The sequence below is a fragment of the Balaenoptera musculus genome, chromosome 1 (assembly GCF_009873245.2).
Source record: "Balaenoptera musculus isolate JJ_BM4_2016_0621 chromosome 1, mBalMus1.pri.v3, whole genome shotgun sequence".
NCBI lineage: Eukaryota > Metazoa > Chordata > Mammalia > Artiodactyla > Balaenopteridae > Balaenoptera > Balaenoptera musculus.
The window spans coordinates 169,979,918-169,996,963 of record NC_045785.1 but is presented as its reverse complement, the minus strand read 5'-3'; the positions used below and the strand labels follow the sequence as shown (position 1 = coordinate 169,996,963).

The 17,046-nt window shown below is 37.3% G+C and overlaps 1 protein-coding gene across 2 annotated transcripts in view; it reads right to left on the bottom strand.

Moving 5' to 3' along the window:
* USH2A (usherin) overlaps positions 1-17,046 on the bottom strand; it is an 816,496-nt gene that overhangs the window by 637,547 nt on the left and 161,903 nt on the right. For both annotated transcript variants that reach the window (XM_036853226.1, XM_036853215.1), the window contains exon 13: positions 6,376-6,559. In XM_036853226.1, coding sequence (XP_036709121.1) covers positions 6,376-6,559 — 184 coding nt within the window. The remainder of the gene's footprint in view (positions 1-6,375; positions 6,560-17,046) is intronic.

The window sequence follows — 17,046 nt, the reverse complement described above, 5'->3', positions numbered from 1 at the left end:
AAGTAACTTTGTGGCAGTTCCAAGCATAGGTCTCAAGTGTCCAAGCACCTTTCTGTTTTCTCTTCGGGAACTCATCCACTCCCTCATGAGTGAGCCCTGGCTAGGTGGCTAGCTGATGAGAGGCATGTGGCCCTTTAACCCCATCACCTTAGATAAGAACTAGCTGTCTAACAAAGAGTCATAGAGGAGAATGAATCTGTGAGGAACATTCCCCAACATTCCACTGTGATACCACCAAAGGACAAGAAAGTTATCTGCTTCCCTTTGAAGTCATTGATCTGGTTCTCAGAAAAAGAGACCAACTGAGATCCCTTGGAAATATACATGTGAAAAGATGGCCAGACCAAATCTTTAACTTAGTGGTGAAATGGAGAACTTGTGCAGTAAAACCAAAAGTAATCTGGTCACAGAAGAATTTTACTTTATGTTTTAGAAGTCTGAGCCTTTTGATTCCCCGGCCAGCCTAGATCCCAGTTCCCTACCATCTGAGGGAAATCACAGTTCATTGTGTGTCAGCTGGTCAGTAGGAGACACACAGTGATACTTCTAGCTCCTTAAGGCTAAAAAATGACAATATACCACTAATGAATGAAAAGAAAAGAAGTCATTATGGAAAAAATCTTTAGGGGATTGTGAGGTTCGGATGGTATGTGAGAAAATGGTGGTGCCCCAGATAAACTGGAGCCGTCTTGTGGGCTGTGGGAAAGAGGACTCGTAGTTACAAGTCAACTTGCGGACAGTGCCAGGGAGTGCACTGTGTCAAATACGGGTCTCAACTACCCACTGAGACAAACTGAATGTGGCCCATTTTTGTCTCATTATTTTTGGTTTAGACAAATATGATATACTTTTATTTATTTATTTTTTGCTTTATTGATTTTTTCAGTGGGCAGACTTTTTTTGCTTCATTGTTTTCAATACTGATTAAATCACGTTTGCCTTATGTGTCCAAGGTAAATGGAGTGATTTTTGCACTTGGATCAGCTTTTTAAAAACACATGCCCTTTTTTGTGATAGGGAGCTTTTGAAGAATGGACTACTTGGAAGAAAACAGGCAAATGATTTTCCAGCTTGTTACTGTTGTGTTTGGTGCATTTTTTGTCACTGTTGCTGTAGTTTAGGGTCAGGCCCTATTTTATGTTATTTATTTTGCCCTTGGGAGTATTAAAAAAAAAGTATATAAAATAAGTCAAGAGAAAAATATAGCAAACATAGCTGTGCACAATAAAGAGAAGATGGAGTAGGGTAAGGGATATGTGTGAACCTCACGGAGGGGTTAAGTAAAATCCCCTGAATATATAAATGGAAAAAGCAGATGAGAAAGTCAATTTATTTTCAAAATCAATGAAGAGATACAATGATACTTGTATCTTCTCCTTGCTTAAAAATAAAATACTTATAATCTTTGTCCAATTCTGGAAATTAATGAAATAAATTTATACTTATAAGTACCTACAAGGTACATTCAAAGGTACATTCAAATGATTTTAGATGGTTTTCTTTCTTTTTTAAAAATTTTAACATCAGGGCACAAATAGTTATTTTCCTAACTGCATGTCTGTATACATTTAGATTACGAGTGGATTTTTTTCCTTCAGGAAACAAAAATTCCTTATACTAGATGGAATCCCATATGTTGTAGCCATCTTTGTACACATTTTCAAAATAGTCAGTGTTAGTATATATACACAAGAACAACCAGAAGTCAACAAAGAGATTTCAATATCATTCAGGAAAGGAATGGAAAACATAAAAAGAATAAAATCCATTTTTATCTCTTCTCAGTGATGAGCAAAAGTATAAATTCAAGTAATTCTCATTGTCAGATTTTGAAACATCTTTCTCTATGACCTTCTGTGCTAGGGGATTTCTTCTCTATCATCGATGTTAAAGTGAAATGCGACAGTAGAATTCATCAGTGGAAAAGAAGGGTCAACTCTAGACAAGGGCATTCCAGATGACTGATTTAACAAGGGACAAATCCTGCTGATTTCTTTGGGCCCTATGTGGTTAAGCGAAGCTTTATTTATTTCAGAGAAGCTGCATTACACATGGTGGCTCTTGCTTTCAATAGCTCTTTCCAGCAGCAGCGTATGCTAATACCAAGAGCCAACCCTGCCCAATCTGAGAGCATCCTGAGTCGCACGTGGGTGGTGCAGACTTGAATAGTTATTTTAAGATTTATATCCCTTTCACTAAGATGATGATGGCATGAGACTTTTATTTTTTTAATTTTTGGCAGAGGTGAGGAAAGTAATGCAAATGAGAATTTTTTCTGTGTTGGTTATATTAAGAATGGGATGCATGAGAGGCATGCAAATTTAAAACTCAGAGAGACAACTAGCCATAGGCCTAGAGCGCATAATGGAGATCTGAAGATGTGATAATATATTTGAAAGTCATTTACAGGCATGTAGAGGTTGAAATCATAGACGTTGATATGTAAGTTGAAGGGCCAGATTAAAGAGTACTAATCATCAAAAGAAATAAAAAACAAATCAGAGAAGCAGAATCTTGGGAGTCAAAGGAAAAGATGATTTTAAGAAAAAGGGTGAACAATAAAATAATTAGCACACTGGAAAACCATTAGTCATAAAAAGCAATCATAAATTAATTTTACTTTCATCTTTCACTGATCCTTTAAATATATCATATGGGGCTAATTCCCCTGTCTGCCACCTGGATATAAAGTGAGTCAATTGTATGGCATTTCTGGTCTTTCTTAGGTAATAGAAAGTCCTACAGTTACTTTAAGTTGCAAAGCATGGGTTCAACAAGAAGAACCAAACTGGAGGCATCAGATTTCCTGGTTTTAAAAAATATTACAAAGCTATTGTAATCAAAACGGTATGGTACTGGCATTAAAAACAGACACATAGACGAATGGAACAGAATAGAGAGCCCAGAAACAAATCCACGCATATCAGTCAACTGATCTTCAAAAAGGGTATCAGGAACACACAATGAAGAAAGGATGGCCTCTTCAATAAATGGTTCTGGCAAAACTAAATATTCACATGCATAAGAATGAAATTGGACCCTTAAATCATCATATACAAAAATCAACTCAAAACGGATTAAAAACTTAAAGTTAATATCAGAGTCTAAAACTACTAGAAGAAAACATAGGGAAAAAGCTTCTTGACATTGGTCTGGGCAATGATTTTGTGGTTATGACACCAAAGCTCAGGCAAAAAAGCAAAAAGAGATGAACTAAAAAGCTTTTGCACAGCAAAGAAAATAACCAACAGAGTGAAAAAAGACAACCCATAGAATGGGAGAAAATATTTGCAAACCATCTATCTGATAAGGGGTTAATATCCAAAATATATAAGAAACTCATACAACTCAATAGCAAAAACCTCCTAATTTAAAAAAATGAGCAAAGGATATTTATAGACATTTCTCCAAAGAAGACATGCAAATGGCCAACAGGTACATTAAAAGATGCTCAACATCATTAATCATCAGGGGAATGCAAATCAAACCACAATGAGATATCACCTCACACCTGTTACAATGGCTATTATCAAAAAGCTAGGTGTTGATGAGGATGTGGAGAAAAGGGAAGCCCTGTACACTACTGGTGGGAATGTAAGTTGTTACAGTCACTATGGAAAACAGTATGAAAGTTCCTTAAAAAACTACAAATAGGACTATCATATGATTCCAGCAATCCCACTTCTGGGTATATATCCAAAGGAAATAAAATCAGGATCGTGAAGAGATATCTGCACCCCTATGTTCACCACAGCATTATTCACAATAGCCAAGATAGGGAAACAACATAAATGCCCGTCAATGGATAAATGGATAAAGAAAATATGGCATGTGTGTGCGTGTGTGTGTGTGTGTACTTCCTTACTTGACTCAATATAATTACGAGTCACCTAATATGTAAAGATATACAATTGTATTTATATGACACTTGTCATAAGTCTTTTTTTGCTTTGAACTCACACTTATTCTGGATTTTTTACGCTATAGAAGCTACCAGCTTTTCAAACTTTGGCTCTATCTCCTAGACTACAGCCCGCACTCATCCCTTTTATTTTACTGAGTTCTGCTTTCCTAATTTTAACCTTGGCACCTTCTAATAATGTATTTGTTGTTGTTGTGGTGGTGGTGGTGGTGGTGATGATGATGATGATGTATTTTATACCTACTTTTCTGGCTCTTCCTATTCCTCATCAATTTAGGTTAACATTTCAAGCCAGCTTTTAAACCAGGGACTCTGATACCCACATTAGCCAGTCCTACTGCAGGGTGATAGGTGATAGAAAACTATCTGTAAGCAATTCTTGGTCCTGGATTAGATTGGGGTGGGTAGATAAATGAGGGAGAAGCAGAATGGGGTGAAGACCAGCCTGAGTTTACAAACACTGAAGGGTAGGGGAAGCCATGTAATGAAGGGAATCAGGTTTCACTTAAAGAAAGTTAAGTGAAAAAGCCAAGACAATTAGACATCTTTTGGCCATTAAGTAGGGGTTTTGGTGACAACACTGGCAAGAATAACAAGGGAGATCAGTAGAGGGGAAATGGGTAAGTGACTGGCACAAAATGTCATAGATAGGCATGAGTATTCCAAGGACAGCTGACTGGGGAAGATATTTTTCTCTTGGTAATTAAGTGTTGCCAGAAAGACTATGGAAAAGATAGGAAATCTAAAGACAGAGGCAACCAGTAGTGAAACAAACCAACTCCAGAGTTCCAACTGGGGAATTTGTGAGATGGTCTTTCAACAAAAAGTATGTAGAGGGGGTAGTAGGTGCAATAACTGGCCCTGATTTTACTATCAAGATCCTGGTAATACTTTTTATTTAACATCTACTGTACCATGTGTTTTCTATACTCATTCAGAGTGATTTCATATTTGTAGAGAAGAGCAGTAATGCTCTCAGACTAACCAAGATGATATTCAAGTGGTAACAGAAGTGGAGCAGCATGGATTTGAAAAATAAGATATGTAATAAGGGGCTTCCCTGGTAGCGCAGTGGTTGAGAATCTGCCTGCCAATGCAGGGGACACGGGTTCGAGCCCTGGTCTGGGAAGATCCCACATGCCGCGGAGCAACTAGGCCCGTGAGCCACAACTACTGAGCCTGCGCGTCTGGAGCCTGTGCTCCACAACAAGAGAGGCCGCGATAATGAGAGGCCCGCGCACCGCGATGAAGAGTGGCCCCCGCTTGCCGCAACTAGAGAAAACCCTCGCACAGAAACGAAGACCCAACACAGCCAAAAATAAATAAATAAATAAATAATTTTTTTAAAAAAAGATATGTAATAAGAACATAAAGTTGTTTTAATAAATATTTTAAATATTATATTAAAGTTTTTTAATCAAATTGAATTTTAGTAGAAAGCCAAATGAACTAGCTTGAGTTCTTTTTCAATAATTTACCCCGTCACACTGTCCACACTCTAATCAAGCTGTTAATGAAGAGTGTAACAGCCAAAAGGCAGGCAGCAGGGGGACGATGAGTTGAAAAAATAATCTCAAACCCTTGAGTACTTAGCATTTATATTTATAAACACACACAGACACATATTGAGAAACAGATTTGGTTAGTGTGTGCAGACACAACACTAGTTTCTTGGGGATAGGAACGTCAAAGAATTCATGGATACAGTCCCAATCCTAGACAAATTTATAATCTGACCAGACCAAGAAAACACACATGGAATTGGCATTCCAGCACACCTTTAAAAGTACAGCAATGAACACATCTGCATGAAAGCAAATGCCCACAGATACACAGGAAGTAAGAAGTAGAACATTAAAGACAGTGTAACTTTGAAAAGTGGTTAATTTACTTTCAGAAGGTACTTTACACACTGGGGAAAAAAAATCTTATCACTGAATTCAAAGATATGTTTCTCATCTGCCAGTCTTTAAACCTAAATTAGAAAGGCAAAAGGAACATAAATGAATGCAGTAATAAATTCAGGGGCCATGTAGAACAAAGTATATACACACATATGATACCTATCCTAGCCTGTGTGTGTGTATGTGCTTGTGTATTTACTTCTATGGATATTTCCTAACCTGTCTTTCTCCACATCCAAATTTTGAGTTCTTTACAGAAAAAGGATTTTATCTTATTAAATATTCCCAGGCCCTAATACTGGACACATTTATCAATGTACAGCAACCCGCAGATTGGAACTCTAGGAGATATGCAAAGATTACTATTATGTTTAATAAGTGCAGACATCAAAGAATAAAAGAATATATCCACAGACTAAGGAGGACAGAAAATATTCCTTTTTACAAAAGATACTGCCAAAAAATCACTGTTAGTTAAAAAAAAAAAAAAAGTAACTACAAATATAATTTAGTAAAAATATTTAATTATTAATTCTTATAAACACTTACCTTCCAGCTAGAGGATCAAATCCAAAGTAAAGTTCTTTACAATTGTCACAACTTTGCCCGGCAATGGAATCATCTTGGCAAACACACTGACCAGTCAAGCTATTACAGATGTGATTCACTGCACCAGTCTTGTGGCATGAACATGGCAGGCAGCCAGTGGCATTGCCTGGAGAAATATAAAAACCTGGAAATGAAGCAATGAAAAGTTTTTATTATACTTTCTACCCAGTCTTTTCTTTAAAAAATAACGTTTTGATTACATTGAAAAACAGAACGCTCTACCACGGCACTATCTAAGTACCCGTACCAACGTGGCTGTAGCTGTTCTTTATCAGTATGTCAATTATGGCCAGAGAAAAGCTGAGTAAATAATTGACGTTGTAACTGGGTGTCTTCCTGGCACCTACGATTCAGTGTATGTAAAACCTACTTCATGATCTTTCCACTAAAGACTGGTCCCTCCTCTAATCACCTCTGTTTCAGCAAATAGCACCACCATCTATTGCTTCAGTTGCTTCAGCTAGAACTCTGAGACATCTTTGGTAGGATAGCCTGATAAAATACAGGATGCCCAGTTAAATTTGAATTTCTGATAACCAATGATTATTTTAGTTAAAGTATGTCCCATGTGACATTTGCTTGTATTAAAAAATTATCATTTGAAATTCAAATTTAACTGAGCATCCTATATTTTGCTAAAACTGGCAACTCTTGAGTCCTTCACTTCCCTGTGCCCCTACATATAGCAAATTACCAAGTCCTATGAATACTGTCTTCTAAGAATTTTAAATCTTCTACTCTCCATCCCCACTGCCACCTCCCTGGTTAAAGTCACTACCAAGTTTTCTATAGTTAACACTATGTACCAGAGGCTATGATAAAAGCTTTATATTCACGGTCTCATTTAGTTCTCACTGTTAGCAATGCTAATAATTCAGGCATTATTATGTCCATTACATAAATTAGACAACTGAAGGTTAGGAAGGTTAACAAACTTTCCTAAAATGATAGAGTTGACAAATAGCAGATTCAAACCCAGGCATCTCAACCACAGAGGCTGTCTCATCCCCTAGTGTCCCTCTTGTCCTCCTCCAATCTATTCTTCACAGTGTAGCTGGAACCATCTTTTTCAGAGTGTAGATTGAACACCTCATTCCTCTGTTTAAAATTATTTGATAACTTCCTATTCCCTTTAGGAAAAAAATAAATCCTAGCACAGCTTCCAACCCTCCGGTAAGGTCCTGCCTCTCTCCCTAGCCTCATTTTACAACTCATCCCATCTGCCCCACTCATACTTCATTCTGTTCTTGATGCCTAAACGCTTTTCATGGGCAGTTCTGTCTGCTGAAATGATTTGGACCCACCTTTTCTGCTTAGCTCACTCTATGCATATCAGGTCTTGCGACTTCCTCCAGTAACCTATTCTGGGTTAGTTTAGGTATGCCTGTTAGTTTCACAGCATTCTACTTCCTATAGAGTGCTGATGAAAATTACAGTTAATCTCACTTCCACCAGACTGTAACCACCCTGAAGGCAGGAACCTCATCTGATTAATTCATCATTGTCTACCCAGCATCCAATACAGTGCTTGTCACAAAGGAGGCACTTGAACCCTGGAATTCACAAAACTGCACCAAATTATTAGGTAGGCATTGATCCCCACAAGTACTATATTAAAAAAACAAAACAAAAAAAAACCCAGAATTTAGATTACTTATAAAATCTGTATTTTTTCTTATAGAAAAAGAAGGGAAATAAAACATGATTCAAAAATATCTTCCAGTTACTTAAAATTGCTTGGACCCAGAAGGTGGAAATCAACAGTTATAAAATTAGAAATGCATTGGACATTTGGATGATGAAGCAGGCATATGAGGGAGAAATGGTTCTGGGTGTTGTGTGATATGTGTGTTTGTGCATGTATGTGTATATACACATATATATGCACATAAACATATATACACACACAAGCGTGTACATAATGTTACAAGGAATTTTATTGAACCAGTGAATAAAGCTCTGGCAAATGAAAATAAGTTGTACAATTGTGAGGATCACAAGCTTACATATATAAAATATCAGTGATATTGAAAGAGAGAAAAAGCGTGAGCACAAAGGGAATCACTCTGTGTTATCTATTCTTTAGGGGAAAAACCAAAAGTAATTGGAACACTGTAAAATTCATTTGAGGCTCTAGTTGAAAACAAGCCATTCTTTTACAGCTATCAACAATTAATTTGTTATTCTTCTCCTAGGCCCTGCATATTCTCTCTTAAAAAGTTTCAGGAGGAGTAAAATAGAAAAGAAAGAAGCTCAAAATCTGTGCCATTCAATTGGAGAGAACTAAGACTATCATTTTTGATAGTAATTTGCAACTAGATTCTGCCCTTTGCTTCTTTGCATTCACCAACAGCAATTTGCTTTATATGTGTTGCCAGAAATAGAGTATGGCCCTGACAGTTATTACATATTTTCCTATCTGATTCACCATGTGATCAAAATTACAAATGTAGAAGGCTTCTATTTTAGACTCAAGACCATTGTGGCTGGGATTCTATGTATTTTCCCTCGTGTGAAGGTACCTAGGTCCTTAAGGTTCACGATGATGGCATCATTCATGTACTAACAGCTCTCCAATTTGGATAAATTCCCCATTAGCACAGATACTTAGAAGTAGAATTAATCTGGACTTTTTGCAATAGGTTCAAGCCACAGAGAATTCTAGAACAACTAGGAAGGATTTTTACAAGAAATGATTTGTAGATGAATCTGTAAAGACCAGGAGTGTAGATTTAGGTGCAGAAGATTGGGTTGCCCAAGTTTTGGAGACTAAAGAAGGGCACAGGAAAATCAGAGGTATCAGCAGAGAAGAACAAGAAAGGTATTAAAGCACCCAGGGAGGCTGCAGCCTGGAGGTTAGGGCTTCAAGGAAAAGACTACATTAGAACTTGTCTTAGGGTTAATTCCCCTCCTCCTCTCAGCAGCATGATTATAAAGGTTAAGCCCACCAGTATTTCAGTTGTCCTATTTTTAAGCAGTTCTGATTAGGATGACTCAGGTACTTTCCTGCTCAATGATTACTTCCTGCCTTACCTGAATGTGCCTAATTCTAGACCATTACCTCTCCTTTTATGACTCCTAACTACAGAAAACATTTTCCCTTCCCTCCCACTTAAACTTCAGCTCCTGAGTGTAGCTTAAAGATAACTGACCTTAATTTCTTTCTTTCTTTTTTTTTTTTTTTAAACTCAATAGATTTCTGATCTCCCTCCATTAGCTCCACTTCATCTTCCCCAAGTACGTGTCTGCATTATTTTAACTGGTCTTTTGGAGATTTCTTTCCATGGGTGATTTTGTACCACAGTTTAAAGCATGGTCATTAGGACAAAGGTATTACCTTCCATTATGCAGGGCTGAGAGCTACACATAGAGAGCCTAAATCAGCCCACTAAAGTTTCTTCTTTTCTCCAGTTTTCTTTCTAACTCCAGTCCCAGACCAGACAAGTCTCATGTGGGAAACAATGTGTTATACAGCTAACGCAAAAAGTCACCCATATCATAAAAGAGTATTGCTTTATCCAGGAGAAGGCTTACAGCATCCTTAAAGTTCAAAGTTATTAGCCAGGCAGCTGGTACCCTCTCCTGTAGTGGCTATTTACACAGCAGAGTACCTGTCTTGGGCATAAAAGAAGAGCCCATTTCCTAGCAATGTCCCTCCTGAGGACCGTGAACAACTAGGCTTTGCTAAGGTCTGGAAATGGGAGAGAGAAAACAAGTTTAACCTCTAGGCCTTATTCAGAAAAGGAGGGCAGAGCTTGAGGCTAAGCACTAATTATGAGCCATTTAGAAGAAACAATTCTCATCTTAAACCAGAGAATGGACACCATGTTAAGAGAAAAGTCTAGGGAGGAATTTGTGGCTCACCTACCCCAGGCAACAAAAGACTATTTGAGAAATGGTTTTGCAAGTCAATCTTTTCAAAATGAAGTGTAGGAGATGATGCTAATTTTCAAATTAAAATAATAATAATTTTCCTCTATTTGGTGGTTTTGTATAAAAATCATGCTAAAATTATTATTCATAGATTTGACCAAATGTTAACAAATGCATAAATAAATATGATTATTCATCTCAAGCTATCATTTCTCTTTAAACATTTGAAAAACTCATTTTTGATTAGTTTAGATGTATTTTAAATGCCCTGCTCCTATTGCTTCTTCCTGGACTGCTTCCCCTACTTGAATACCTTGCCGAAATCCTATTTGTTTTTAAAACGCAGCTCAAGAAACACTACTAAGTTCTTTATGTCTCCCAGCCTTCAAGAATTAATCAGTCCCTTCATTTTACTACTTCTCTATCTTGTGCATTTCTAATATTGCACTTATCACAAATATGTTATATTTACATATGAGTCAGTTTCCCCTACTAAACTGTAATGCCTTAATATATTTCTGGTTGTATATCTTACAGCAGCACAGGCTCTGGTGAACAGTAATTTATTCAATAGATGTTAATTGAAAAAAATGGATATATGAAGGAAATGGATAGATGGCTGAAAGGATGGATGAGTAGATGGATGGGAGGATATCTGTTACTCTTTACAATTATCAGATGATATCTTTAATACCGAAAAGAAAATGGTAAACATAAATCTGTGAGTCATGAGAGTGGTTAGAAGAGGTAGGGTATCAGGGAGGATTAGTAGGAAATGTATATGGATAAGCACGATAAATTCAAAATGTAATCCTTGCCAGATCAACGGATGGAACAGAGCTTCAGAAAGAAAATATCACTCCAAAAATATGTCTCCAGTTCGTAGAATGAAGGATAGAATAAGATGCTTATATAAGGGAAATTATTCTATTGGACTTTCTGTTTTATAAAAAACCTGGTTTTCCTATTTGAGTATCCATGAGAAGCCTTCATAAGTACATTCTCTAAGAATCAAATCCAATAACAACAATGAATATAAAGAAGCACAGCTCTGATTGATTATGTCTGAGAGATTACAGTGCACAGATACACATGTATATTCATAATCCACAGCAAAACTTTTTCTTTGCTCTCACTTTTCTCAGTCTCAATATTTTTCAGATGCATGCTCTAAAGTCTCTGTCCTATGCCATGGCAAACATCTCAAACACTTCTCTAACTTTGTCCATGGAGTAAGCCCATTTCTAGACCCCTCAGTCAGATCTTCATTACTTGATCATTGTAGCTGCTCACAGCTCTGCTCATTTTTATTTTGTAACTATTACTCAGATTCAGCACAACAAATGAAATATCTCAGGACCTGAAGCAGTAGCGAGAAACATGGGTTGAGATGAGTTTGAGTGTTGGGGGGAGGTTACAGACACTTGTAAGAGTCTCTATTTCAACCCACCCTCAAATATTTGTTAAGTGAATGTTTATAACAAATAAAGAGTTATTCAGAATAAAAGTTTCACTCTTTCAGAGTGCAGATTCTGGGGTCAGATGGACTTGGACTTGTAAATGGGCTCTTCTACTTAATGAGATTCCATTTGCCCTAAGGAAATAATACTGGTCCTTCCATCATAGAAATAGTGTGCATATTAAATGGAATTTTTTAAGATAAAACACTATTCCAGGGTCTGGCATACAGTATACACTTGGTAAATATTATCTATTATCATCATTGTGATTTTTACTAGGCAGTTTTCAGTGAAAGTGGGATTTTCCTAAAATTTAAATAATGACCTGTCAATATCCTTTTTTTTTTTTTTTCCCAGATGTGCGTAGGATTGTGATCCGTATTTCCTATGACAAGATTCTTTCCTGGTGGTTTATTAAGGAAAAGGCTCTTACTCTGTGGTCTTTCTGTGAAAAACATGCTAATCTGGAAAAGCCGTTTCACCGAACACTGGGGCATGTGTCATAATCGGATCTCAACTTTGATGCACTGATTTTTAATGGAGCATCAGCCGTCTAATTCTAATTCCATTGGCAGGGTCTAGCATGCAATTCTGGTTGATGAGCTCATTTCTTGACAAATATGATACGCTTCTTAATGAAACAAGATACTTTATTTTCTAATGGTCTGTATGAGTTATAAAAGCAAACCCAAAGTAAATACCAGAGGAAAGCATGAGGAATTGTCCTATTAGCACGAAACATGTCATGTGAAGCCGTTTTCATTATAAATTAGCCTTTATTTTATTCCAAAGCTGCAGGATCCTCAATAAACCCTCCCTGCCTCTAGTTCTCAAGGACAAGGGTGGGTCACTGGCTGGGGATGCCTTGACACCGTTCCCTGCCTTTCTCGGCCTGGCCTCTGATTAAGTGCCTGCTGCCAAATGTTATGAGGTCATCCAGTCCTGAAAAAACGAACCGGGAAAACATATTCAGTGCTCTATTTATGAGTGTAGGTATGTGTACATTCATATATGTACACACACTCCAAATAATTTTAAATTAAAGCATTTTAAAAATACTTAATGGAGGTTAAGCAGCGTTCTTAACCTCTTTTCGAGTTATTGAATGGCATGTTAAAACCAGTGTGGCTCTAATGTACCTTCTAATGTGCACTGCTGCTTTAACAAATTGCCTATAAATTTTCGTTGAATTAAGCCTATTCCTTGCACATTCCTAGTAAGGTTAGGTTAATAATACATGAGATTTCATTATATGCACCTTCCTTAATAATGCTTTTTACGAAAGTAGGACAAGAGTCCATGTGTACTAGTCTAGGATGGTCAGTGATATTTACAATCACAGATGAAAAAGGCAGGCTGGAGTCCTTGGGCTCCCTTGTTCACCGCCACTATCCGTCCTGCTCCCTCCGCGCCTCGATGCTCGCACACATCAGCGTGGTGTTCCCCCCTGTAGGATATAATCTAGTTCTCTCAGATGCGTTTAAAGAAGTAGAAAGAAAGCTTCCGATTGCAGCAGTGCATTTTAATGTGCCCACTGCAAGGCTGGCTACCGTGAAGCATCCGTTTATAATAAAGATACTTCAGGATCAGGGTTTCTTTTTTTCAATCTAAGTTTCAAGGGCAGAGACGATAAAACCCAGAAAACAAAACTCAAAGTAGTTTCTGAAGCTAGAAAAATGCAGAACAGAAAAAAAAAAAAAGAAAAAAAAAAAAGAGGTCCACAAACACACTTTGACTTTTCCATAGGCTATGCATATGTGTACAGAATACCTTGTGCTGTCCAAAAACTGCATTAGGTCCTTAGGCCACTAGTGTCTTTCCTCCCTTGCAAGGTAGGATGCCATATCCTCCCTATGTGTAGCTAAAGAAACACTCACAGGCTTGCACTATGCCCATGCCTAAAAAGAGGAGAAGGGCATTGAGGTATTCTTCAATGTAGTCATTCACTAGTTCAGGAAATATATATGGACCCCCCACTATGGTGATGTGCTCCACGCCCTGATATAGAGCACTGAACAACCTGAGAAAAGCAATGAGACTTGTAGGCTGGAGAGGAACAACCTATGTCTGGAAATGAGGTCATGGGCATTACAGATCATGGGGGCCATTAGAGTCCATCAACTTTGCTGTTTCCTTACAATGATGGAGAGCCAGTGCAGGGTACGGTGATATGATCTGACCGAAGTCTGAACACATCACTTTGCCTTCATATTGGAGAAGGATAAAGAGGAGAAACAGGGAGTTCAGGCAGCTATTGGGATAGTCCAGGAGAAACGTGACCACGGCTTGGACCAAGATGGATAAGTGAGGGTGGTGAGAAGTGGTCAAATCCTGGATATATGTGAAACCAACAAGATTGATTTTGATAGAAGAGACAAGAATTATGGGAAAACTCAAGGATGACTGCAAGGATTTGATCTGAAAAGATTAAACCCAGAAAATACTAGGGTAACATTTTCAGTTAAGCTTGGTTGATTGACAATTTTTCCCTTCTAAAGTCCAAAAAATTAAATAAAAGAAAAAAAAAAGAACAGAAGAGGAAATTGCCGCTAAGGACAGATGTCTACAAGTAAAAGCCAAGCACTTGCAGGTGGACAGGCCAACAATAAGCTAATTGACGCAGGTTTTCATACCTCTGGGGAAAAAGTGAAACTGAAGGCTTCAGAGATTTCTGAAGGCAGGTGTGACTTTCCCCAAACAGAAGGTTTTCCCTCTCACATTTTGGGAAAAGAAAATGAGTTTTCTCTTTAGAAGTTATGCCAGAGGGGGTTTGTACTCAACAGGTACAGGGATAAAGTGCTACAGTGAACAGGGGGATTATATGCAAGGGTACCTGTGATGGTTAATTTTATGGGTCAACTTGGCTAGATTTGGTGTCCAGTTGTTCAGTCAAACACTGGTCTAGATGTTGCTATGAAGGTGTTTTATAGCTTTTCCCAAAACATAAGAACATTAATCTACAGACAAAATTCCCCACTGAATTACCAGAAAAAGTATCTATCAAAAAAGCAACTCATCATGAAATTTTCTGAAATGAGGGATATAGAAATGGTAAAGCTTCTGGAATGTAAAACAAAAGAAAGAAACAAGAATCTAGTTGGTACTGCTAGAAGATAATGGTGAAATAAATTTATTGAGTGAAAAGGATTCTATATAATGGTACAATTTCAAACAGTTATGAGTATGGAATAAAGATAATTTCAGGTGTTCAAAATTCTAAAAAACAAATCACTTTCTTCCCTATACTCCTTTTCAGAAGCTACTGGAGTATTTGCTCTACCAAATACACAAACAAATCAAGAAAAAAGAACACATAGGATTCAGGAAACAGAGGATCCACCACAGGAGATGTGAAGGAAATCTTCAGTACAGCTGCAAAAGTAAGACCTAGGATACAGCATGCGACAGAACTACAGATCAACAGGCTTAAATCAGAACAGGAGGATCAGGAGTTCAGATCCTCTCATGGACGAATATATTCAGTGGAAAAAAAATACATATATATATGTATGTATGTATGTATGTATATACACACAGACATCTCCTATTGGTTCTTTTTCTCTGGAGAACCCTACCTAATACAGATGTCCCTGTTAAAACTCCTGATTATTTCTCATTTCAGTTAAACAAACCACTAAACTGACTGCATGCAATATACAAGGAATTATATCAATATTGTGGCTATGTAAGTTGCATAATACCTTTACTGTCAAGATATCAAAACTCAAAGGATCTAAGACAACTGCACTAGTAAATAAAATACAAGGTAACTTTAAATATGATAATTATTTTCATTAATAGTGATGATCCCCATTCCATAGCCTCCTTAAAAGAGAGGACAGTTTGCCATACACCTTTGGAGAGGAGTTTTGTGTCATCTGTACTTAGGCAAACAGCTACTAAGAAATTATTCTCCTAAAAAAACAACACTATACCAGATAAATCCCCAAGAGAAAGGGGTCAGGAGACCATGAGAATTGAGTATGATTTTTCCAGTAATTTTAAAATTTTTATTTCTATCAAAATTTACGTGCAGATAGTTTTTTAAATCAAATAGAACTTAAAGACTCAGAATGTAAAATGGCAGCCTGCTGTTCCATCCTTCTCCCAGGAATTTCCCTGCCTAGAGCAATCACCTTCAACTCCTACAGATGTTTCTTCTGGCTTTCATTTCTCTATTTCTGAATAACATACATGTATTTTTACATCTCAACTTTTAAAATTTAGACTACTGTATTTCTACTATAGAAAATGAATATTGAGCTCTTTATACCTCCTCCTCAATAATCTCTTTAGTTGGTTAAATCACTTTTCAGAGATTATCTTATTATGACTACATAAATCTATTTCACAGTTATACCCTATAATATGCTTGATTATATTTCCTTTCTTGAAAAATTTGCCTCTGCTTAGTTTTCTAGGAATCTCTTAGATATTTCTAGGAATCAAAACTCTCCAATAGAACTCTATCCAAGCAATATATCAGTCTCTTTTTTCTACCCCTGATCCTCCTGTTCTGATTTGAGCCCACTGGTCTCTAGTTCTGTGGCATAGCTATATTCTAGGTCAGAATGAAACACTCAATAAATTTGAACCATGGATAACGACTCAAAAGCATATAACATTTGCTCTGTTAACTTTTGCTGGTTTATTTACAAAGAAGGTTATATACATCATGGTTATTTGTGCAGGAAACTGACTACTTTCTTTCCAAAATTAGAGATATTAATAAATAGTGAAAAAAAATCATCTTAGGATATAAAAAATGATAATTGATTGCAAATTTAGAAGGATAAATCTGAAGCTGAAAGAACATAGTACGCTGCAGCTGTCAGGTGGGCCATCTGGTCAACTCTCAATAATCTTCCTGTTTTCTGGGATACTTACCACCTTGCTCCTACCTGAAGGAGTGGTCCCTAGAAGCCATGCTTATTGTATGTGATCCTGACACCACTTGCCACAGTGAATTGGCTCAGACATGGCCACCCTGACAAAACTGAGTCAATTAGAATCTCACTCTTGGAACTGTAACCGAGAAGCAGCTAATGTCTCTCTGTATAGCTGCAACTAGAACCATAAGCAAACTCAGGAGACAGGGGTGGCTACATAACCACGCAGAGAGGAAGAGAGAAGCAGAGTGCCCTGCTGCAGAAAGAGACGGAGGGTGGGAATGAATGAATGAATACATATCAATGAGAGTTTTCCAGTTCCTGAGTCCTGAGTTGCTCCATATAAGGTTTTATGGGACAGTCACTGATAATATAGCCTCCATTTATGG